General features: G+C 51.2%; 1 protein-coding gene across 1 annotated transcript in view; it reads right to left on the reverse strand.

Moving 5' to 3' along the window:
• Positions 1–25421, reverse strand: part of ANTXRL (ANTXR like) — a 48988-nt gene that overhangs the window by 9831 nt on the left and 13736 nt on the right. Inside the window, exons 4-14 of the mRNA XM_014789037.2 lie at positions 22596–22677; positions 22456–22489; positions 21343–21422; positions 21198–21266; positions 20780–20860; positions 20620–20680; positions 8264–8362; positions 4905–4974; positions 4246–4336; positions 2065–2262; positions 780–818 (exon numbers count right to left, since the gene is read on the reverse strand). Coding sequence (XP_014644523.2) covers positions 780–818; positions 2065–2262; positions 4246–4336; positions 4905–4974; positions 8264–8362; positions 20620–20680; positions 20780–20860; positions 21198–21266; positions 21343–21422; positions 22456–22489; positions 22596–22677 — 904 coding nt within the window. The remainder of the gene's footprint in view (positions 1–779; positions 819–2064; positions 2263–4245; positions 4337–4904; positions 4975–8263; positions 8363–20619; positions 20681–20779; positions 20861–21197; positions 21267–21342; positions 21423–22455; positions 22490–22595; positions 22678–25421) is intronic.

The raw sequence follows: 25421 nt of genomic DNA on the forward strand, positions 1-25421 counted from the left end.
GGGCAAATCCAGCCTCCCCAGGCCACACTGCAACCAGCACAGAGGCCAGTCCTGGGCAGTGAGGCCTGCTGTCCTCCAGATCCCAGGCCCAGGTCCCCGTGCCTTGGGACCCCGGGCCCCACCTCTAACGACTTCTTATGGCCACTGCTCTGGCCCCCACGCCCAGCGAACCACAGCCTGCTCACCTAACCCTTAGTCCCTGTGCTACCCTGGGCTGGGCCGCCCTCACCGCTCAATGCCAGGTAAGACTCCCTCACCCTCCTCAGCCCTGCAGTCCCTAAAGGCCAGCCCCAGCCAAGCCCCTACCCTGCCAGAGGACAGGGATGAAGACCAAGGAAATGGAGCCCAACATACAAGAGACCCGGAGGGGGGACGAGGTCCCTGAAACCTGAGACCCCTTTTCCAAGAGCCCACCTGTGTCCTGGGGAAGGACCATCCTACAAACAGTCATTTGGGAATTGACCCAAAAGCCCCATTTGTTTTAGTAGGGATCTTGGCAGGCTACCTACCCCAAGTTGCTAACTCAGTGACAAAGGCCCTGGGTCAGGCTGGGTTGGGAGCACAGAAAGGGTTTTTGTGGGTGACATTTTGTGTCCCACGTCCTCCGCAGGTCTCCCCCTGCTCCTCTGTCTACTTCTTTCTGCCAGCTCTCTCTGCCCAGGGGCTCGGGAGCTGGCGTGCGGGAGTGGAAACAGCCCCACAGGCTGCAGGAGGCCTGTTTGGGAAGCTCAGTGTGTGCATCAGGCATGCTGACAGCATCAGGACCCAACAGCACCTACCTTTTCTGGTTTCTGCACTGGTGGTGGCTCCTTGACGGTCTAGAATGTTAAAGAGACAAACACAGGCTGGAAGGGGCGGGGAGGGCTCTGGCTCAGCCCCGCAAACAGGACGGGACCCTGCTCTGCAGCACAGGGACAGAACAAGGGGTGTCAATCTGGGCGCCCGCTGCCTGTGGTCTGTGGTCAACAGGCTCCAGCTCCCTGAACCTCGGGCTCCTCGGTGTCCAAGGGGAATGGGTACCTCCCTGGAGGGTGGACGGAGAGACAGCAGACTAAGGTCCTGGTCCCTGGTAGAGCCACCCCGCCTGGTCCTTTCCTCAGCAGCCTTACATCATGTGAAGACAAGAGAACACTCCCCACTTCCATCCTCCTCGCCTCCCCTCCCCATGCCCTGCAGCCCTCCCTGGCCTCGCAGCCCTCAGGGATGACAGGCCCCCGCCCCTGGGCTTTCTCTCCTCGCTGCTCCCCCTTAGTAGAAATCCTAAGGCCTTGCTTCCTGCGGCTTTGCTCAGGCCTCTCACGCCTCTGCCTTTGCCTCTGCCTCTCTCTCCATCCAGATCTCTGGCATGTGTCCTTGCAAACCCAGGGAGCCAGAGCCTCTGCCTTCCCTCCCTCCCCTGGGCCAGGCCCTGTCCTTTGCTATTGTTCTGGTTACACAGGGCACTTGCCACACCCTATGAAGGTTGACATTTTACCCTCAATACCCCCGGGCACCAACGCCACAGCAGACACTAGGCTGTGGCCCCCCACTCTGTCCCTTTGTGGCCAGCTGGGGGCCCAGCATGTCCTGGTGCTTAGTAACGACTGAGGAGGGACTGACGGAAGGCACTAAAGATGTGCAGAGACCCATGCTGGTTTTCAAGGTTCCAAATCCTACCAGCCAGCATCAATCTCCCTTTGGGGCCCTCTGTGCCTCCTGCAGACCCCCCTTCTTCCCTCAACAGCAGAGGCTTCCTCCCGGCTTTGGTCCACCTGAGTCCTCCAGAAGCCTGGCCACTGTGAGGCAGCCCTGGTCTCAGGGGCCTAGGGTCACCTCTCCCCAGGGGCAGGGCAGCCCGTAGGCCACCTCCCTGAGGTACGTATGAGGCAGGAGGCTCCTGAGAAGCCCAGGCTGTGTCTGTGACCGGGAATGGAGGACAGAGCCTGCGCCTCTGGTGCTCACGTGACGACCTTGGAGCTGATGGGAACCTGCCCACAGGCAGGACCATGGGGCGGGTGGGCATCTGGGTCCATTGCGGGGTTCCCGTGGGCCTGGGCCACAGGGCTGTGGGCAGGGGGCACTCACCTTCTTGCAGCACAGCCGCCAGATGCACCAGATCAGCACCGGGAACATGAGCAGGGCCGGGATGAGGGCAACCAAGTAGAGAGGGTTGAAATTTGGGATAAAATGTGGGGGAGACGGCGGGGGATTCGGTGTGGGATCTGGTGAGGCATCTCGCAGGGGATCTGGCAGGGGATCCGGCAGGACATTTCGTGTCTCAGACTGCAAAAAGCACATGTGGCAGAGGCGTGGGGTCGCCTGGGTGGCCTCTTCCCAGGCGCCCACCACCTGGCCTCCCACACCAGACATACTCGTCTGCCCGCTCCCTCTTCTCCTCAGGTTGCCCCACCTCGATGGACCACAGCAGGATGAGGAGGCCAAGGCTGGGACCAGGAGAGCCACTCTGGAGCCCTGGGCCACAGACCCCACCACTGGCTCTGCTCAGAAGCTCTGCCCCAGAGCCCTGTCAAGGTATTCCAGAATCTTCCACGGACTGACCAAACCCAGCCCTCACTGCATGCCATGTTTGACAGTACAGGGGTGTTGTGAGGACCACAAAAAGCTACAGAGACACAGACGGGTGAGGAGGGGCTGCTGCTGGGCCCACTGAGAGGTGGGGGTGCAAGAGCAGAGGCAGGAGCCCCGGGTCCAGCCTCCATCGCCCCTCTCCGCACTTTATGGCTCTGCAACCTTGGGCAAAGTGACTCAACCTCTCTGAGCCTCTTGTGTCCTGTAACGAGGAAATGAGCGGGCACTTGTTGGGTTTGAGAGCGATTACAGCAAGTTCGGGACAGGCCAGGTCCACGTCGGGGCTTAAGGAAAGGGAGCTACTGTGTTCCTCATGACCACGGAAAAGGGTGCCCCATCTGTGGACACGCACGCTGCACAGCCCTTCCCCACACCAAGTCTCTGCTCTCAGAGAAGCAGGAGAGGGAGAGTGGGGTGACAGAGCCTGTGCCCAGGAAACAGGGCCCTGAGGTGAGAGGCAAAGGCCAGGTTGACGGTGACGGCCCTGTGCTGGCCCAGAGCCACAGGCTGCTCTTGAGTTCTTTCTAAATGCGCCTGTCGAGGGCGGGCTGTCAGCTGGTGGGACTCCTGATGGGCGAACGCATGAGTTCAGCTGCTGACCGGTGAGTGGATGTCCAGGGACAGCAAAGACACACACATGGAGGACCGTCAGCACCGCTGCAACCCTCACAAGCTGGTACTGGACACACGGTGGAGGCCACAGGCGCAGGTGTCCCTCCTGCCACGCACACATCTTCCACCACCTAACGCTCTCTGTCGCCCAAGTCATGCTGCCCCGGGCTGAGGCGCCCAGATGATGAGAAGCTCTGACGAGTGGGCTCCCGGGGGGCAGCACCTCCATTCCCAGGTGCCTCTCCCTGAGCTGAGTCCCCGGCCCCTCCCCACAGCCCTGACAGCTTCCCCACCCACAGAGGAGACACTTCCTGCAGAGGTCAGAGGGAGTTAGCGCTGAGGGACAGCTGAGGAGCAGGAGAGAGGAGGACAGGCAGAAGGGAGGCTGAAGACATCTGCAAAATGACAGCAGGTGTCCCCAAGCAGGCTTGAGCGCGGGGGCTGTGACAGTCATGAGTGGGTTCAGAGCTGTACCAATAGCTTGAGCACCAGTGCAGTGTAAACACACCCTGGCTGTGCAGGGCCACAGCTGAGCCCACCCTCCAGATCCCCTGTGCCAGGGACCCTGATTTGGAGGGCCTGGGAACCCCAGAGGTCCTGGACTCTGGCTTCTAGCATACACCCTCCAGCCTCTCCCACTCACTCCGGCTGGAATCCAGGATGGAGCCCTGACGTCCCCACCGCTAGACCCGAGTCAGGGAGGTGGCAGCGTGGGAGACAGCGTGGGCAGAGACTCGGAACTGTTTCTGGGGTTGGCTTAGAGTTCTAACTGGTCCCCTCCAGGTGCCTTCAATGACACTTGGTTCACAGAGAGCAGAGGTTCTGCAAGGCCTGGCCAGCTGGCTGCACCCCTGGTGCTCCTATAGAAGCACTCCCAGGGCACTTCCCAAGCCTGAGCTGGGGGACAGCTCCCCGAGGAAGGCCTTAAGGTCCCGGCTGACTGAGATGCTGCCCGAGGTGCCTGTCTGCACCAGCTACTTGCTTGGCCTGCCTGAAGTGTTGTTCTCCCCTCCTGATCCCCAGGGTGTCTCTCCCTCCAGCCCCGCAGAGAGGTTGCAGCCCCACCCTGGCACTCACACAGTCCTTGCTGGTGATGCTAACGTCATTGTTGATGAAACTGATGCCATTGCTCAGGCTAACTTCAATGAAGACTTCCCTAAAGCACAGAAAGGGCAGACAGTGACGACCAACCCAGACAAACACAGTTCTTGTACTTGACTCAAACTGTAGCCTCCAGGTCTTATTGTAACGACTTTGAACACCAGGCATTTTGACCACCAGAGAGCAGACAGCATGGGTAAGGAGAGTTCACCTGAAGCTCTACGACGTCAATCTGTGCAGTGAAGGCTGACCAGGCAGTGAGGAGCCCTGCATGGGGTCTGATGCCTGTGGCCATGGGCTAAGTGAGCAACGATGGCTGCTTGGTGTCACTATCCTGACTCTTCTGTATTTAGAGAGTATGTTGGCTTACCTCTGAAAGTTGCCTGGAGCATAGGAACCCTCCCTGGGGGACACCATCTCCCGCATCCTGCCCTCCTCAGCAGATCCTGGGCCACAACAGATCCCTGAGCACCTTGGGGGACGACCACCAGGGGCAGGTATGCTGGATGCCCTGAGCCTTCTGGGAGTCAGCCATCTGCTGTCCCAGCAGAGGTAGCATCACACATTACAGACACTTCATGGTGGTAAAAATTGTCCACCTGGTCTCTGAGCTGGGCACTTACTGGTCTGGCTTCTCTATCTTTACTCCTGGGCACATTATTGTGGTATCTTCCACAGAGGTGGGTTTTTCATCTAAAAGAAAATCACATGAGAACGTCAGTGGACACATCCGTCCATCCACCTCTCCCCTCCTCCCTGCCCTTGGCAAGCAGAGCTAACGCTTGGGCAGACGCCAGCTCCTCTTCTCTCTGTCTTCTTCTATCCAAAGATACCACTGCGCTCCTACCAGGCACCAGGCACCAGGCCATGCTCTGAGGTTTAAGGGAAACAAGGCAGGCAGAGTCCCTGCTCTCAAGGGCCTCACACTTGAGGGACTGGAAAGGGAGACAGACAACGAAATAACAAACAGTGAACAAAATGAATGCCAGAGAGTGATAAGTACTGTGACATCACTAGACAAGGGAAGGAACAGAGAATGGAGGGGAAAGGACAGCTGCTTAGGAATGGGTGACCTGTCCTGCCTGTCAGAGACAATTTCTCTTTCAGAGAAACTGAAATATTTACATATGAAATGCTGCTTGTCTGGGATTTACTTCAAAATAATCGATGGCTAGGGTATCAACAAAACCAGATTGGTCAGGGTTGATAATTATTGAAAGTAGGTGAAGGCTGCTTCAAGATCATTACACAGTTTTTGCTCCTTTTGTATATTATTGAAAATTTCCATTAAAAATAAGGTCTCTCTGAGGAGGCGTTCCTGGAGCTGAAACTAGATGAGGGGAAAGCCAGGGAGAGATGCGAGGGAAGAATGTTCTGGGCTGTGGGATGGCATGTGCCAAGGCCCTGAGGCGTGACGACCTGAGCTTGCTGAGGAGGACAGAAGTGAGTGAGGAGAGGTGGGCAGGCCTCGTGGGCCCTGGGAAGGGGTTTGGGTTTATTCTAGGTACAACGAATCCGTCGAGGGCTGGCTAGAGCCGGATGTGTTTTAGACAGGCAACATCCAACTGCATCAGGTACTGTGCTAAGTGCCTTACATACACTATCCCAACTAATTCTCGGAAGAGACCTCTGTCTGGAGCCCCAACAGGGCTTGCTGGTGGACTCGATGTGGGGATGAAAGCAAAGAGGAGTCAACATGACATGCAGGTTTTTGACCAGAGCAACTGGGTGGATGTGGTGCCACCTACCGAGACAGGGGAGCCTGAGGAGGGAACAGGGGCTTTCTTTGTTCTTGTTTTCTGGTTTCTTTGTGTGTGGAGTTGGTACTCACCAGGCTAAACAGACTTCCATAACTTGCAGCTGTGGAGCCTTCTCAGTCCTGAGTCCAAACTCTTTTTGTAGCCCTGAACCGTGGGTCAGGGGTATTCTCTACGGAATGGTCATTTCCTCGTAAGCAGCTCTTTGGCTCTAACTCTGTTGTCAGATTAGCTATGAACTTCTGAACTGTGTTACTCCTTGTTTGGTGCTGATAATGAAAACTAATGGCCAAGTACCGTTAGGGGAAAGGACTTGGGTCTGAGGGGTGGGATGCTTGGGATTAAGTGGGAAAAAAATCTGAAAGAAATGCAATGCCTTTCCAGTAGGGTGTTCACAGGCCAGAGCAGGGAGAAGGCGGTGATGGCAGGCACCCGGCACAGCAAGGGCCCAGCAAAGCATGGGGGCTGGAGAGGAGTTTTCAAACCAATATTAGCTGATTAAACCCAATACTACAGTTGCCTTAGTTTAAAGATTTCTTAAAAATATAAAAACACACACTAAAGACATAATATAAAACATATACAAACAGTGATATAAATATTTTCTTCTTTATGCTTCTATTTTCTAAAACACGTTCACAGATGTTTTAAGCAGAAGAAAACGTAATTAAAAACAACCAAATCAATCCTTATGAGGGCATCAGAGCTTCTGGCAATAAACAGCCCAGATTGGCCTCTTCTGGCTGGCCTCTGACCGGGGGCAGAGTGGCCGTCGGCAGAGGGGCCGAGGACTGTGGGACAGCATCTCCCTTGTGAGAGCCTGGCCCTGGTCCACCTCAGACAGAAACACTGTGATCTCGGGAGAGCAGGACAGCCAGAGGCCACAGAGGAAGCATCTGAACGCACTTCCTGGGGTACACGTGGTGTCTAACCTTCCTCAAGAACCGTCTTCTCGCAAGGCTGACGCTAGACTGGGCAATGCGATCCCCTGTGGCTACTTTGCAGCTCTTCCTGCACCAGCTTGTGGCCTGGGGCAAACCCTTTAATCCTCCCTGCCTCTGGTTCCAGATCCACACAAAGGGGTAACAATAGGTCTCTTCTGAGAATGAGTGGGGATAGTGTTAGGTGAGGCCCTTAGCACGTACCTGAGGTAGTCAGTGCTCAGTACACATTAGCTCTCTGTATAAGGGAGTTACTCAGTCCCTAAGCCTCTCCTCAGAAAGTACAGACAGGGACACAATCCCTGAGGCTGCCTACACAACGCTGCAGTGGGGAAATGTGGCAGTGACAGTGCTCTGCCCCATTCTAGGCACCCATGGAAAGGAGAGACGGCCTAGAAGTGTGCTGGGGCAGGGGAGTTGCTCCGGGTTTACCAGATGGCCCTGGAAGAAGTCACTGAACATAGATGATCAGATCAAATGAAGACATCCAGGGGCCAACCGGGAGATTGAGGAGGAGGCAGATAGTCCAACTGTTCCCCATGCCCTCTGTGGGGAAGGTCACACCCACCTCAGCGCTGAGGTATAACATCTGCCTGCCCCAACTCTGGGCTTCCTCAGGCTGCCCAGCCATCATGGGGGTTCACCCAATGCCTCTGTATTTCCAAAAACTAGATTTACATATGTGCTAGAGCTGAGATAGTGCAACCACCACAGTGGCCCCACTTGGCAGCAGGGAAAGCAGAGGCTGAGAAGAGAACACTCATTGGGTCAGGGACACACAGGTGACATGTGCCTGAGGCAGGATTCCAGGACCCAGGCCAGCAGTTGGCATTGTCTCTCAATCCAAGGTGGACACAACCTCCTGGGGAAGCTACCAGTGCACCCGGCATGGCCTCAGGGCCCTGGGGCTGCCTCCACTTCCCACCTGTGGAAGCAGACCTATGGCATTTGGGTCCTTGGGTCTCAGGGGGACTGAGAGCTGAGGAAAGGGAGGGGCATGAAGCTGTGAGGGCCGACCCTGCACCCCATACCCAGCCCTGGCAGGGGGAAAGCCCCGCTCCAAGTCCTCTTGTGGTGCTGGGGGCTGACGACTTCCTGGCTTGCAGATGAAGGGGAGGTGGCCAGGCTTCTCAGGTAGGTCCCTCCTCTGCTTGTCCATGCCGCTTCTATCCCCACAGCGTCCACAGAGAATGGTCAGCAAGAACCTTGAAGGCTTGGCTGGCTGAGGGGAATGCAGCCTGGCGTGGGAAATTTGTCACGTGGAGGCTTAAGGGGACTACTTACCAAATAATTCGGTGTCGCTGAACTTGAATCTACAAATAACATCATCCTTGTTCTTTGCATTATTAAAGCCTTTTCCAGAAATCTTCAATTCATAGTTTTCTGCAAGGGCAACATCCAGATATCTGTGTGAGGAGGGGCTGAGTGCTGTCCTCCCTCTGATCTCACAAGTATGGCAGGCCACCTCCGTAGTGGAATTCCCAGGAGGCTCCTATAACGAAGTAGCTGTGTCTGAACCAGCCGTGGGTGGTGATCCCCACAGGCTTCCCAGCCTTTCAGCCGTGATCCCCACAGGTGAGATCCCCACCTGTTGTTGCTAAGGGTTCATTCAGAGGTGGCTGGGCTGGGCCTTGAGTACCCGGGGGCACTTCACCACCTATCCTGACCCATTGAGCCCATTAACGGCACCCAGCTTCATGCCCTGACATCCTGAGGTGCTCTGTAAGGGGTGCAGGTGGTGCTCTCTCCCAGGCCCTCCTTCACACAAATGGGAGAGGAGCCTAGACTACACAAGCTGAAGACAGCCCTGTCTCACGCCTAAGCTAGGCACCCAGGCTGCTGGGGCTGCCCTGGCACATCCCCGCCCCTGAAGCACACACCAGGGGATAGAGAGAGGGCAGCTAGCCGGCCTGGGCCTGGGGAGTTAGCCGAGATAACACGCAGGTCTTCCTGCTGCAAGCCCAAGGTCATTAGCCCCCACCGCTGCCTCCTGGCCCAGGCCTGGCTAATTCCAATCAAGATGCTTGATTTGCCCAAGGTCCAGCGACTCGAGGGCAATTCCTCAGGAATGCCAGCGTGACCTTGGACCTGGCAGTCCCCATTCCTCCTGCTTCAGGTCTTCCTGCTGCACCTAGCTTATAAAGACAAAGTCTGCACATTCTCAGCCTTGAAGAGAACAGACTCTTGGGCTGTGGGCCAAAGCTGCCCTGTGGACAAGTTTTGTTAGGTTTTCAAGTGTTTCAAGACAACGGGAGCCCACATGTAAAATGCAGGCTGCCCCTCTGCCTGCATGCCCTTCCTTCCTACCTGTGTCCCCTGCTGCCCTCAAGTTCCTCTTCACCTCTGCAGCAGGGCCCCCACGGTCTCTAGGGCCTGTGGCTCTCACAGAGGGTCTGGTTAGCTCTGGAAAGTCTCCATAAGTGGAAGGCAGGGGCATGCTTTCAGATGTTTGGGCAGAAGAGACTTGGAGCTAAAGCATTTTGCTTTGTCTAGAGAGCTGCTCCTTCTGCTTTCCTGCTCCCCTCACGCCAACTCCTCCAACAGTAACAACCACAGCAAGAAAATCCAGCCACAGGAAGGACTAAAAAGGGCTTGCAGGGAGCTGTACTGCCCACGTCCAGTCCCACTGCCCACCAGGTCTCAGGCGGCAGAAGGTCAGGCAGCCCCTGGAAGGGGCTGGATCCTGGAAGGGAGACCAATCCTTCCGGAAAGGAGAGCTTTGTTTCTGGAAGAAAAGTTCCACCCCAGGCTCTGGTGGCTCCAGACAGAGGAGCTGGGAAGGCGGGCAGCTCCCCAGAGGCAGGGGGGAAGCTGAGCAGTGAGGAGGGGCAGGGACTTGCCGTGAGACCCAGAGGCCACACAGATGGAAGTGTCCTGCCCTGGGGACACCTGGGGACAACCTCTTGAGAGACATTCGACACTACTGAGCACCTTTAACAAGGGTCCCCTTAATGCAGCAATGCTACTCCTGGTCTCGATCCCCGGAACTCTGGACCCAGGCCTGCAGGGAGGTAAGCGTGGGGATGTTCACAGCAGTGTGGCTTGTGCTGTCCACTGATTAGGAACAATCTGAATATCGACCCCGGAGACTCATGAAACAAACCTGGTCCACTCATGTGACAGAATACTGTGTAGATAGTTGGAAAATGTTATGTATTATGCATGATCCTTTTAACGTAAAAATACCCTTGTAAGGTACGTTTAGACAGGTAGTACGTATATATGATCAACTATTTATGGCAGTTATCTCTGGGAGACACTAGGATAGGACAGGAGGGAAGATTATCATAGTGGAGGGACAGCGGCCAGCCAGGCTGGTTGCAGAATGTCCCTGTGCTGCACAGGGGGTCCTGCCTCCCCTGCAGGTCCTCCCACATCACACAGCCTGCCCCGCCCACTCCACACAGATGGTGTCCCAGCCACAGTGCAGGACCTGACACTGGACCTCAGAGGACAGCCCTCCTCTGCACTGGGTCCTACTAAATGCCATCACGGACATGCCCCGTCTGTTGGGCTTCTTTGCAGAGACTCACTCTGGGCCAGTCGTTCACAGGAAACAGAATGACCAGGTGCCACCTCCAGCCTACCTCCTGGGGTGAGAAGCCCTGCGTTTACCCAGCAAACACAGCGGAGCAACGAATCTCCAAACCACTGTGCCTAGTACACCAGGCCAGACACGGTGTTCCTACCACGGGAGTCCACTGGGGAGACGTTTTAAAGCAGCAAACTAGTCTATGGAGGAAAACATCAGAGGAGAAGCTGACTCCAGGGCGTGGCGGCAAGGAATGCCAGAGACGGGATCTGACAGGAATTTCTGGGGCCAAGAGGAATGGTCTGTGTCTTTGTGGCATTTGGGGTTACAAGGGCACTGTGTGCATTTATCAGAACTCATCAAATGATACACTTGGCTGGGAAGACGGCAGCACTGGAGTACTCTGAACTCACCTCCACCCACAGAAACAAGAAATTTACAACTACCCTTGGAACAATTACACCGGAGACAACTGAAAACTGGACAAAAAGAACCCTCACAAGAAGGGACAGTGCTGATTGAGGTGGAAGAGGCATAAATTCCTTTCTCGACAGGAAACAGCTACATCCAGCCATGGCACTTCACAGCTGGGAACAATCTTAAGGTATGCAGCCTTCCCTGGAGGAGTGGGGGATCTGAGCAGGAGAGCTTTGCCAAAATAAGCATCTTTTGGACTCTGCACAACTTAGACGTGTGTCATAATATCTGGCTTTGCTGGCTATGAACAACAATGGGGAAAACCCCCAGAAAAGCTATTGAATATAAGTGAAAGAAAAGTCTGCTCTTAAAGGGCCCATGCACAAATTCATCTGTTTCGGAAAGCAATCTAAAATCACCAGAAAGAAAGGTGTACAGTCCTTTGGTGAAATGAAACTCACTTGATAGGCTCTGGGCACATCTCGGCCAGAGACAACACCTCCCCAGGGTGGGACCATCTCCCCAGGGACTGAGACATTGGCGGCAGCCATTATTGTGACCTAGTACAGGCACGCTCAAACAGATGCTGGCAGATGCCATTGGAGTCCTTCCCCTGGTCTGTTAGCACAGTCATCTGCCCCACCCACTAGAGCACCGATTTAATCCAGCTCACCCAGGGCAGGCAGCCTACCATATGGACTGGCCCCACCCAACAATGAGCCCTTGGGCAACCTGTGAGCCCACATAGGCGGAGTGTGTGGGACCTCTGCAGCCGGGCAAGTGGGTCCAACTCTGCGGTGCAGGGCGGACACGAGGGGCAGGGTGTGTGTTGGCGGAGTGTGTGGGTCCTCTGCAGTGGGGTTAGTGGGCCTGCTTCAGTGGGCAGGGCATGTGCACGGGGCAGGACTGCATTGACAGGGTGTGTGGGCCTGTGGGCAGTGAGACTTTGTCAGCTGCAGCAGACTTGTGCTTCTTAAACAGCCCCATAGAGGATCAGCCCCACCTTCCAACGCCTGAAACAACTGTGTGCTGACATGCCTGGGGCCAGCCCCACCCAGCTGCACTACTTAGAGAGCTGAGAAAAACATAGCAGGCCACAGGCCTGTAGCAATTGTGAGCCCCTGAGCCTAGCAACACGACACACTGGGGGCCTACTACTTAACAGAAAAACTGGAGCAGGTAGGTGCTATTAGACCTCATAGCCAACTGTACTAGGACTCCCCATGCCTGATAAAGTGACTGAAAGGACCACAGCAGCAGTAACACAGCTGACCATTACAACCAGCTGGCCAGGACAGTCTAGCCTCCCCTTGCACCTGCAGCAAGAGCAACCCTGCCACAACAGAAGGACACACACAGCCCACGCAGAGGTCAGTTCTGGAAGATCTGGAACTGGTGATGACAGGGAAGCACACTGCTGGGCCTCGTAAGGCATCTCTTACATAAGGCCACCTCTGCAAGATCAGGAGACGTAGCTGACCCACCTAATACATAGATACAAGCACAGAGAAAGATGCAAAATCAGGAGACAAAAGAATATATTCCAAATAAGGAAACAGGACAAATCCTCAGAAAAAGAACCAAACAAAACAGAGATAAACAATCTACCTGATAAAGAGTAGTATAAACTAATCGTCATACAGATGCTTACTGATCTTGAGAGAAGAATGGATGAATTCAGTGAAAATGTCAACAAAGAATGGGAAAATATAAAAAAGAACCAATCAGAAATGAAGAATACAATGATGGAAATGAAAAATTCACTAGAGGGACTCAATAGCAGAGTAGATGATACAGAAGAACAGATCAGCGAGCTGCATGAAAGACTAGAGGAAATCACCCAAGCTGAACTGCAAAATAAAAAAGAATTAAAAAGAAGGAGGACAGCCTAAGGGACCTCTGGGACAACATCAAGTGCACTAATATCCATATTATAGGTGTCCCAGAAGGAGAAGAGAGAGACAGAGGGACAGAGAACCTATCTGAAGAAATACTAGCTGAACACTTTCCTAATCTAAGGAAGAAAACAGACATCCAGGTACAGGAAGTACAGAGAGCACCAAACAAGGTAAAACCAAAGAGGCCTACAGCAAGACACATAATAATTAAAATGTCCAGAATTAAAGATAATCAGAGAATCCTAAAAGCTGCAAGAGAAAGGCAACAAGTTATACACAAAGGAAACTCCATAAGGCTATCAGCTGACTTCTCAGCAGAAACCTTACAGGCTAGAAGGGAGTGGCACGATATATTCAAAGTGCTGAAAGGAAAAATTCTACAGCCAAGAACACTCTACCCGACAAGGTTATCACTCAGAATGGAAGGAAAGATAAAGAGTGTTCCAGACAAGGAAAAACTAAAGGAACGTATCGCCAATAAACCAGCCTTACAAGAAATGCTAACGGGACTTATTTTAGTGGAAAAGAAAAGACTGCAAATAGGAATAAGAAAATTACCAACAAACCCCACCAAACAATAAAATCACTGGTAAAGGCACATATACAGTAAAGGTAGCAGATCAGCCACCTATGAAGCTAATATGAAGGTCAAAATACAAAAGTACTAAAATTATCTATTTCTATGATAAGAGGTTAATGGATACATATGCACAAAAAAGAGATTAAATATGATATCAAAAACATAAAATGTGGGAGGTGGGGAGTAAAAGAGTAGAGCTTTTAGCAAGAAGTCAAACTTAAGAGACCATCAACTTAATATAGATTGCTATATATGTTGGTTATTACATATGAACCTCAAGATAATCACAAACAAGAAACCTATAATAAATACACAAAAAATTAGGAGAAAGGAACCCAAACATAATACTAAGAAAGCCATCAAACCACAAGGGAAGAGAGCAAGAGAAGAAAGGAACAGAGAAGAACTAATGAAACACCCAGGAATAAAGTAACAAAATGGCAATAAGTGCATTCTTATCAATAGCTATTTTAAATGCCATGTACTAAATGCTCCAATCAAAAGGCAATAGGTGGCCGACTGGACGAAAAAACAAGACCCCTATATATGCTGCATACAAGAGACATGCTTCAGTCCTAAAGATACTCACAAACCGAAAGTGAAGGGATGGAAAAAGATACTGCACGCAAATGGCAATGAAAAGAAACCTGGGTAGCAATACTTATATCAGACAAAACAGACTTTAAAACAAAAACTGTAATAACAGAGAAAGAAGGGGACTACATACCGATAAAGGGAACAATGCAACAGAGGGTATAACACTTGTAAATATCTATGCACCCAACATAGGAGCACCTAAATACATAAAGCAATTATTAACAGACATAAAAGGAAAAATAGACAGCAACACAATAATAGTAGGGGACTTTAACACTCCACTTACATTAAGGGACAGCTCATCTAAACAGAAGACCAGTAAGGGAAATATTGGCCTTGAATCACACATTAGAACAGAAGCACTTATTAGAATTCCATCCCAAAACTGCAGAATACATTCTTTTTGAATGCACATGGAACATTCTCCAGGATAAATCCCATATTAGGCCACAAAAAAAGTCTCAATAAATTAAAGAAGACTGAAATAATACCAAGAATCTTTTCTGATGACAATGGCATGAAACTAGATATCAACCATAGGGAGAAAACTGGAAAAGCCACAAATATGTGGAGATTAAAGAAAATGCTACTGAACAACGATTGGGCCAATAAAGAAATCAAAGGAGAAATAAAAAAATACCTGGAGACAAATGAAAATGAAAACACGGCATGCCAAAATTTATGGGATACATCAAAAGTGGTTCTAAGAAGGAAGTTTATAGCAATACAGGCCTACCTCAACAAACAAGAAAAATCTCAAATAAACAATCTAACATTGCACCTAAGGGAACTGGAAAAAGAAGAAGAAACAAAGCCCAAAAGCAGTAGAAGGAAGGAAATAATAAAAATCACAGGGAAAATAAATGAGAGACTGAAAAAATAAAAAAACAAAAAATCAATGCAACTAAGAGCTTGTTCTTTGAAAAGACAGACAAATTGACAAATCTTTAGTTAGACTCACCAAAAGAAAAAGAGAGAAGGTTCAAATAAATAAAATCAGAAATGAAAGAGGAGAAATTAAATGGACACTTCAGAAATACAAAAGACTATGCCGGAATACTATGAAAAGCTATACACCAACAAATTGGATAATCTAGAAGAATGGATAAATTCTGAGACTCATACAACCTTCCCAAACTAAATCAAGAAGAAATAGAGAATCTGAATAGACCAATCACAAGTAAGGTGATTGAAACAGTAATCAAAAACCTCCCAAAAATCAAAATCCAGGACCAGATGGTTTCCCTGGAGAATGCTACCAAACATTCAAAGAAGACTTAATACCTATCCTTCTCAAACTCTTCCAAAAAACTGAAGAGGAGGGGAAGCTTCCAAACTCATTCTATGAGGCCTACATTACCCTGATAAAAAACCAGACAAAGACAGCACAAAAAAGAAAATTACAGGCCAATATTACTGTTGAACATTGTTGTAAAAATCCTCAACAAAGTAATAGCAAATCGAATACAGCAACACATTAAAAAGATCATACACCATGATCAAGTGGGATCTACTCCAGGGATGCAGAGATGGTTCAACATCCACAAATCAATCAACGTGATACACTACATTAACAAATGAAGAATAAAAATCACATGATCATATCAATAGATGCAGAGAAAATATTTGACAAGACACAGCATCCATTTATGATAAAAACTCTGAATAAAATGGGTATAGAAGGAAAGTATCTCAACATAATAAAGGTCATATATGACAAACCCACAGGTGATATCATACTCAATGGAGAAAAACTGAAAGCTATCTCTATAAAACAGGAACGAGATGCCCACTTTCACCATTCTTATTTAACATAGTACTGGAAGTCCTAGCCAGAGCAATCAGGCAAGAAAAAGAAATAAAAGCGATCCAAATCAGAAAGGAAGAAGTGAAACTGTCACTATATGCAGATGACATGATTTTATATAGAGAAAGTCCCAAAGAATCCACCAAAAATCTTTTAGAACTAATAAATGAATACAGTCAAGCTGCAGGATACCAAATCAAAATACAATAATCAGTTGCATTTCTATACACTAACAATGAAGTAGTAGAAAGAGAAATTAAGAATACAATCAAATGTACAATTGCAACAAAAAGAATAAAATACCTAGGAATAAATTTAATGAAAGAGGTGAAGGGCCTGTACAGTGAAAATTATGAAATGAAAGAAATCAAAGATGACACAAAGAAATAAAGATATTCTGTGCTCATGGATTGGAAGAATTAACATAGTTAAAATGTCCAACCTCCTAAAGCAATCTACAGATTCAGTGCAATCCATATCAAAGTTGCAAGGACATTTTTCACTGAAATAGAACAAAGAATCCTAAAATTTAGATGGAACAACAAAAGAAACCGAATAGCCAAAGCAATCCTGAGAAAAAGGACAAAGTTGGAGGTATCACACTCCCTGATTTCAAAATATACTACAAAGCTACAGTAATCAAAACAGCATGGTACTGGCAGAAAAACAGACACACAGATCCACGGAATACATTTAAGAGCCCGGAAATAAACCCACATATCTATGGACAGGTAATTTTTAACAAGGGAGTCAAGAACATACAACGGAGAAAGGAAAGTCTCTCCAATAAAAGGTGTTGGAAAAACTGGACAGCCACATGCAAAAGAATGAAAGTAGACTATTATCTTACACCATACAAAAAAAGTAACTCAAAATGGATTGAATGTAAGACCTGAAACAATGCAACTTCTACAAGGAAACATAGGCAGTATGCTCTTCGACATCAGTTTTAGCAGCATATTTTCAAATACCATGTCTGACCAGGCAAGAGAAACAATAGAAAAAATAATGAGAGAAAAAATAATAATAATGATGAGACTACATCAAACTAAAAAGCTTCTGCACAGCAAAGGAAACCGTCAACAAAACAAAAAGACAACCGAATAACTGGGAGAAGATACTTGCAAACCGTATTTCGGATGAGGGGTTAATATCCAAAATAGATAAAGAACTCATACATCTCAACAAAAAAGAAACTAACACGCCAATTAAAAAATGGGCAAAATATCTGAACAGACATTTTTCCAAAGAAGATATACAGATGGCTGACAGGCACATGAAAAGATGTTCAACATCACTAATTATCAGGGAAATGCAAGTCAAAACTACAACGAGATACCACCTCTTGCCTTTGAATGGCTATAATTAACAAGACAAGAAATAACAAGTGTAGGAGATGATGTGGAGAAAAGGGAACGCTCATATACTGCTGGTGGAAGTGCACACTGGTGCAGCCACTATGGAAAACCACTTTTTTTTCCTCAAAAATTTTTTTTTCCTCAAAGAATAGAACTACCATACAATCCAGCTACTCTACTGCTGAGTATTTATCCAAAGATTATGAAAACACGAATGCCTAATGATATATACAGCCTTACGTTCATTGCAGGAGTATTCACACTAGCCAAGACTTTGAAACAACCTAAGTGCCCATCAAGGGATGAATGGATAAACAAGATGTGGTATACATACACAATGGAATACTACTCAGCCATAACAAAAGATGAAATCTTGACATTTGTGACAACATGGACGGACCTGGAGGGTATGATGCTAAGTGAAATAAGTCAGACGGAGAAAGTCAATTACTGCATGATCTCACTCATAAACAGAAGATAAAACAACAACAACAAAAAACAAACACATAGATAGAGAGATTAGATTGGTGGTTACCAGAGGGGAATCGGGGAGGGAGGAGGGCGAAAGGGATGACTGGGCACATGTGTATGCTGATGGACAGTAATTAGTCTTCAGGTGGTGAACATGATGAAACCTACACAGAAATCAAAATACAATGATGTACACCTGAAATTTAAATAGTGTTATAAACCAATGTTACCTCAATTAAAAAAAAAAGGAATTAAAAAAACCCCCAAAAACCGAAAAAAACAAAATGACACACATGACTTCTACATTTCCAAAAGAGAAGTGTTAACAAATGTTGTTCCCTAGGTACAGATACGCACTGTGAATGGTTTGGGGGTGAGATAGCTTGATGATTGTAACAACTTACTTTGAAATGCAGCCAAAAATAAGATGGATTGATGCATAGAAAAGGAGAGAGAGCAAGACAGAGAAGGGATAAACAGAACATGGTCAAATAATTGCAAAATCCAGGTAGTGGATACAGGGGTGTTCACTGTAAACCGTTTTCACTTTGCTGTGGGTTTGGAAATTTCCACGATAAAAGGATGGAAGAAAATCAAAGAACTAAATGAGAAAAATAAAACTGTGGACACAGCCCAGCAGAAGTCATGGTACACATGGGTGACAAGTGACCAACGAGAGGGACAGACCAAGGGCTTTGGGAAGCCAGAGGAGCCAGTGGACCAGGAAAGGCCCTGAGGGTGAGGCGCCCTGAGTGTAAGGTCTCAAAGGATGGGTGGGCTGGACCCTGTAAAGCTGAGGAAGGGCCTGCAGGAAGCCGAGTCCCCTCCCTCCCACGGCACCTCTGCAGCAGGTGGGGCCCAGAGCAAGGCTGGCCCTTGGAGGGTGCCGCTGTCCAGCTAAGGGGCCTCCGACTCCCCAGCCAGCCCGGGGTTAGGGAAGTGGTCTTCTCAGCACCCTCGGACCCAGTGCAGAGGACGGGCTGGCGTGCAGGCCTAGAGGCTAGGAGGCCAGCAGAGGCCTCAGCCTCGCCCTGAGTGAGCCTGAGAGACTGGAGAGGACATGGGCGTCGTGCTCCCCCACTGCCTGCTTCCCCCGGCCCCTGATCTATTCAGAATGACAGCCTGATGAAACGGCTCCTTGTCCTGCATTTGGGGTCCAGGTCCCTGCTTGTGCTTTCCCTCCAAGGGACTGTCACACTGTGTGGCATCTTCTGACAAGACAGCAACTGTTTAAAAGGTCAGAGCGGGGACTGCTGCCACGCTGGCAGAGGGTGTGCAGCGGGCACCTGTCACCTCGGCTCGGCTGCCACTGGGGAGGAATGACGACTCGCATCCTCTCCTGCGGTTTGATGTGCTGCTCAGATGCCGCAGCCTGTGTGTGTGTCCAGGGGACATAATCAGAGAAATGACGCTGTCAGGCTGCCGCACAGCTGGGTGCTTTAAACCAGGAGAAGCAGGAACAGACCCTACGTGTGTGGGGGTCTCTAACCTGCCTCCACACCTCACACTGCAGCTCACAGGTTCAGAACACAGGAGGACTCAGACACCCGCCACCAACAGCTGGCTCAGCTGGAGACTCATCCTGGATGTCCTTGAACCACTTCCCTCCCCAACCTGCGCTCAGCATGGGGTCAGGGGGAACAGTCAATGATCAATGATGGAAATCTTAGTACTGGCTACTGTTGGTTAGGACCTCCCAGCTTCTAGATCCTGGGCCACTCACTGTAAAATCCACTGGCCTTACCTCTCACAACGGATCTGCTAGTGGGCAGTGTTATTTCTACTTCTTGGAGACAGAAGCGGAGCTTGCAGATATTTGGCCATCTGCCCCAGACTGCACGCCCATGGGCAGCAGAGCTCAGAGATGACCACTGCTCTGTCTGACCCCACAGCCTACTGCACTACAGCCTGAAGAGCACAGAGGCCAGACCCGGCTGCCTCGGACTGGACCCAGCTGGATCTGGCTGGGTGCTGTCACCAGTGGAAGAAGCGTGCCCATCCATCCACCTCAGCTGGACAAATCCCAGTGACGTGGATGCACAAGCCTGCACACACAGAGCTCATGACAGACAGAGGCTCCTCTCAGCCGAGCACCTGCACAGGATGCCCTCCCCGCACTGGTGCAGGGACCCCTCTGGAGAGAGAGGGCGTCTTGTCAAGTTCCAGGTCTCAGGGAGAGGCGTTCCCCGCCTGACCGCTGGGTGTGAGGTTGGCTGTGCCTATCTGTGCGGATGCCTTTTGTCAGGCTATGCTCCTTGTAGGACGCTGGATGCTGAGCTGTGTCCAGTTCTTTTTCTCATCCATTGGGACAATCATGTTGTTTTTCTTCTCTATTTTGCTGATTTGATAAATTATCCAGACATTTCAAATACGGAATCAGACTTGCATTTCTGGGGTGATCCCTAATTGGGCTTGATGTATTGTCCTTTGTATGTCTTGTTAGATGCCATTTGTAGTGTTTTGTTGAGGGGTTTTAAATATATTTTTTCCTATTTTTTAAGTATACTTTTGGTTTCAAGATTTAAAAAAGTAATTACACTAAACTTATTGTGGTAATCATTTTGCAATGTATTTATGTCAAGTCATTATGTGGTATACTTTAAACTTACACAGAGCTGTATGTCAATTATATCTCAATACAAGTGGAAAAAAAAGTAATAACACACACATATCCACATCACAACCCCTGGCAAAAACACTCAACACAAACATACACACATGTGTATACCCAAAGCACACTATAACCCTACACTCCATGTACACTCAGCTCACACACACACACAACACACACACGCCACTCACCTACGTCACATACATACCATACACACTCAGACCACTCACACACATAAAACACATACACATACACTACACATTCATACATAGCACATACTGAAACACGCCACACCCACCACACACCAGCACACACTCACAACACACACACACACACCCCTGTCTTTACAACAGTGACTCCGGCTCTTACCCCCTGCACAGGAACTGGAAGGCTCCACAGCTCTAACTTCCATACAGCACTTTGATGTGAGCTGGAACAGGGAGACACGGGGCAGGATCAGGGACAGTGAATGGCGGGGGGTGTGGTGAGAAGCCAGCCCACTCCCTACTCACATCCAGCCCCCACTCACTGAATCAACAATGTTTCTCAGACCCTTGAATCCGGTGTCCACTCCAAATACGTGGTCCGGGCTGTCTGCAATTTCCAGTAGCTTGAAGGGAGAGGAGGTGCCTTGTGCCCAAAGCCAGGGGTTGAGGACACAGCAGGTCCCCATCCCATGGGACAGTCTCTCGCCTCATGCCCTGTTAGACTCCAAGGCCAGCCCCTGGCGTCTGCCATCAGCCCACCCTAAGGGAGTGGAAGCTTTTCCACCTGCACCTCTGGTGTGGTTTACACAAGACTTGTAATTCATTTCTGCAGTGGCTGTCTGTTCTCCACTTAGCCATCCTCTGGGTGGACCATCCTCTGGGTGGCCCTGGGAAAGTCACGTTTGGAAGCTTTCCCCAACTAGGCTCAGAGATGGCACCTGGTTACTTGTACTGAATTACCTGGTCTTTCTTATAGTCTTTTACACCCACGCAGTAAATAGTCGCCCCCATTTTCTGAGCATTTGCAGCCTAAGAGAAAGAAAGCGTTGAATATAAATCACCAAATATGTGGAGCAAAACACTGGTAACGATGACCTGGACTCACTTCGGCCTTAGCCTCAACAAATGAACTTGGCAGCAGTGCTCCATCGGTCAGAGCGATAATCACGGTGGGAACCTTGTCTCCTGCAGAAGAAGCAGGGAGTGGCCTGGTCAGTAAAGGTACCCAGAGGGACCCGCTGCAAGCTGCCAGCGCCACAGCACTGCTCCCCACACCTCCTCCTCCCGGGGAGAGGGCACCCAGACCTGAGCACCTGCCGTCCAGAGCGCCTGGAGGGCTCTGCAGCCCACTGCTGGAGGGAGAAGGGAGCTCAGCCCAGGACCCACTTTCCAGATGAGGACACCGAGCCCAGCTCAGGGCCCTTCCTGCTGAACTATCCCCACGACTGGATGGTACAAACTTTCCGCTGAAAGGCGACTGCAGCTGTTTCACTGGACAAGCGTAAGGCTCTCGGGTGAGCAAAGGGAGGAGCAGGCGCCCCCGACTGTACCAGGCCCCGCAGGCTCAGAGGAAGGCCGGCTCCTGCTCCGGCTCTGGGCAGCGCCTGCCCGAGCTCCTGCTGGCATCTGCAGGCCCAGGGCTTCCGAATGCGGGGTCAGAGGTGCTTGAGCGGCTCTAAGCCTTTCCCACCAGGCCCACGCATCTCTACTGACAAGAGCTGTGACCCTACAGTCTAGATGAGGACGGTTCTGGGCCTAGCACAGCCTCTTCCACTGTCGGAGACACAGCCCCAGGACGACAGTCAACCAAGGGAAGAAGCTTATGGCAAAAGGAGTCAGAGCCAGAAAGGGGAGTGAGACAAAAGTGAGGTCAGCAAAGAGAAAAGCAAGCTCTTTTTCTGAAAGCTGAAGCCTGTCTGCTCTAGGTCGCCGGGCTGTTTTCTTCGTTCTCATGCAGCCCAACTGTAGGTCGAGACCTCCTGTTTACTAGGAACCCAGGACGTGCACACATGATCCCTTGGAGGTCTGACAAACATCACTGGGGGTGGTTTGTATCCTCACTGCACAGCGGAGGAACCTGCAGCTCAGAGAGGGCAGGCAACTTGCCCCAAGAGTCAGCGCTAGGGAGTAGCTGAGGTGGGTCTGCACAGACCTCGCTGAGGCCCAGGCCTGGCTCTGTCTCCGGACCTGCCCATGACGAAGCCAGCAGGCAGCTTACCTCCAGAGTTTGCTTGCTGAATCTGCTCATTTGCCTGCAAAGGAATGAAGGAATGTTGAGGGAGGACAGCAAGGTGAGTGAACAGTACTCTAAGAACTTGATAAAGCAGAAAACATTCTCAGGGCCCCAGCAATCTGTACCTTCTTAAATCCCTCATGCATGTTTGTGGCTCCTGTAGGCACTACATTCTGAAGTCTGCTAAGACCATCACGTATCTCATTTCTGAAGAGAATCAGAAAAGGGAGTTGAGGTGGAGTGAGAGGCTGATGATGGAAAAGTAGCCCCACGCTGTCCTGGCACAATTCTGCACTGTGCAGACCTGCCCGGAGTGGAGCAGACACAGTCAAGTGGCCCTGTCATGGTGTTTCTGCTCTGTGTCATTGAAACGGAAAGGCGTTCCATGTCCCCCATCTGGTGAGCATGAGGGGGGATGCTGGTTTGCTGGTCCCAAGAGTATGGCCTGGCTTTCAATGGGCTCACGCCTGTCTCAGGCACGCAGACCTCAGGGGACCTCACCAAGGGCCCTGCCTTGACCGTCCATGGTGGGAGTGGGGAGCATCCAGGGAGGTTCACCTGTGATTCCAGCACACACAACGTGCTTGGCACGACTGCAAAGCACCCAAGGGGTCCCTCAGGAGGGCACACATTCTCCAACAGGTAAGGCTAGTTTGGAAAAGGTCATCCAGCTGATGCCTCCCCCTCGCTCCCATTCTCCCTGCCACAGACCCCTGAGGTGCCCCCAAGCCTCTCCCTCCTCTGAATCGGTGGTAAAGAAGAAGCAAAGCTACTTAATTAGAGTGCTAGGCTCCTGGACTTCACGTGTCCGAAAGGAAAAGACCAAAGCTGGGGCAGTGGCCCTGAGGGCTGTCCAAGCAGGCAGAAGACCAGTGGTCCCCAGCCTGCCACGGGGATGTAGCCTGTCAGCCACTGTTAACCCTGAAGCACAGGCTGGGACTGGGACACAGGAGGGGGTGGGGCTTAGGTCCAGGCTTCCGACGTGACAGAGCTGAGCTGGCACACCAAGGCTCAGGAAAGCATGGCCCCTGAAGGCTGGCTTCTCTCTGCAGGCAGAGGAGATGCTACCATGGGGTGAGAGCTGAGAGCCAGGGTGCAGTCCTGCCCAGTCCAGCCCAGGAGGTGAGGAAGCCTGACTCCCAGGGCCAGTGGAGGCCAAACCAGGCCCTGCCCAGCCCAGCACAAACACCCTCCCCTCCTCTCTGAACATTCTGGAAGATTTCCAGTTTGTCAACAGCACCTCCAAATATGCTGAAACTCTCAGCCCTCCCATTCTCTGGCCCAGGACCCAGCTCAGCCAGGCTGTGCTCTTGCCTGAGCGAGCTCTCCCTGATGTGGCCCCTCTAGCCCAAGTCACCCCCTACTCCCAGCTCTGCTCACAGAGGGACGACAGGCTCCTAGCACCCTCAGCAATTCCTCCTCCTCTTAAAATACCCCTCTCAACCCCTAAGAGCTCCCTCCACCTCTTGCCGGTTCTCACTTCCGCTGCCATCACCCCTGGGGGCTTTCTAGCCCCTGTGCTGTCTGGCTCCTCTAGCGCCCAGAGCAAGCTCCTCTGTGGACTGTGTCATCCTCTGCCTGCCCCCTAGCCGAAAGGGCTCAGAAAGCCTAGGCCCCACGTTCTGGGCAGACCCTCCAGAATCAACCCTCTCCTCAGGCTCCATTGGTCCCTTCTGGACTCACCTGACATGCCAGGGCCCACCGCGGCCCTCTGCCATACCCCTCCTCAACTCATAGGCAGTGGGCACATTGGGGAATGGCCAATCTCAGGCTGGGCCCAGCTCCAATCAAGATGCTGTGGGCTGCTTGGGAGCAGGCAGATCTAGGGCCCTCAGCTGACTCCGAGCTGTCTTCCCAGGTGCACATCAACCCCGCCCCCAGTGTTTCATATCTTTCCCCTCCCCCAAGTCCCACTCCCACTCCTGACACCCTCCCTCAGGGAAGATGGCCCCACCTTCACTCTCCAGAGAGGACCCCGGATGCCCTCCATGAGCTTCCCCACAGCTTCTCGTGGTTTGGGCCCTGAGCCCTTGCTGTGGGGGAGGCGGTGGGTTTCCTCTCCCCCAGGGCTGCTCCTCTACCTGAGGCCCATGCCCAGCTCCTGCCGCCTCTCTCTCTGCTACCTGCCAGAGTCCCTACCCACAGACTTGCTTTCTTCCACCTCAAACCCACTCAGATCTCTCTCTCCCTAACGTGAACCACATGCACCCACAAAACCACTCCTTCCCCGAGCCCATGGAGCAGCCAGCCCACTCCCTGCCTCTCCTGGGAGTCAGATATGGGAGAGCGCTCTCCATGCACTGGCACCACCACACCCCTCCCCTGCAGCCTGGCTATTCCTGCTTACTCTGCTGTACTTGGCTTCTCTCTCAGGTCCCGAACAGTGGCTCTGTCTCTCAAATCCTGGGACCCATCAGTCCTAAATGGCGTCACCTCTCTTTGGTGCTTCACCCACTCTGAGTTGGGTTCCAGGCATTTGCATCCACGAGAATCTGAACCTCCCAGCTACTCAGAAGCCCCATAACTTCCCACCTCCAGACCTTTGTGCACACCGCTGGGATGCGGGTGCGCATGCCTCCCTCCAGCACCCCAGCCCAGTCTCATGTTCAGGACCCCACTCATGGGCTCCCCTGCCTCAGACCCACCAAGGGACCATGCTTCCCTCCACTGAAGCCCCCAGCACTTCGACGCTGCCCATGTCTTCCTCCCTGGTTCTGATTCTGTCTCCCCCCTCCCCTCACTGGCCCAGGGCAGAGAGTGACGCACACAGCAGGTGCCCAACACAGGCCAGTGTTCACAAAGGACCCGAACATCTGCTCCACCAGATCCCAGGAGTCCTCACAGGCAGCCCATTCTATGAAAAGGGTAGAGTGCCCAGGAAAGGACTCAGGACCGGTGCAGGGTGGGACTTAGAGGGGTGGAGATGGTCTCGAAGCACATGGGTCTGACAG

Source organism: Ceratotherium simum, chromosome 6 (assembly GCF_057802395.1).
Source record: "Ceratotherium simum simum isolate JZ-2026a chromosome 6, ASM5780239v1, whole genome shotgun sequence".
NCBI lineage: Eukaryota > Metazoa > Chordata > Mammalia > Perissodactyla > Rhinocerotidae > Ceratotherium > Ceratotherium simum.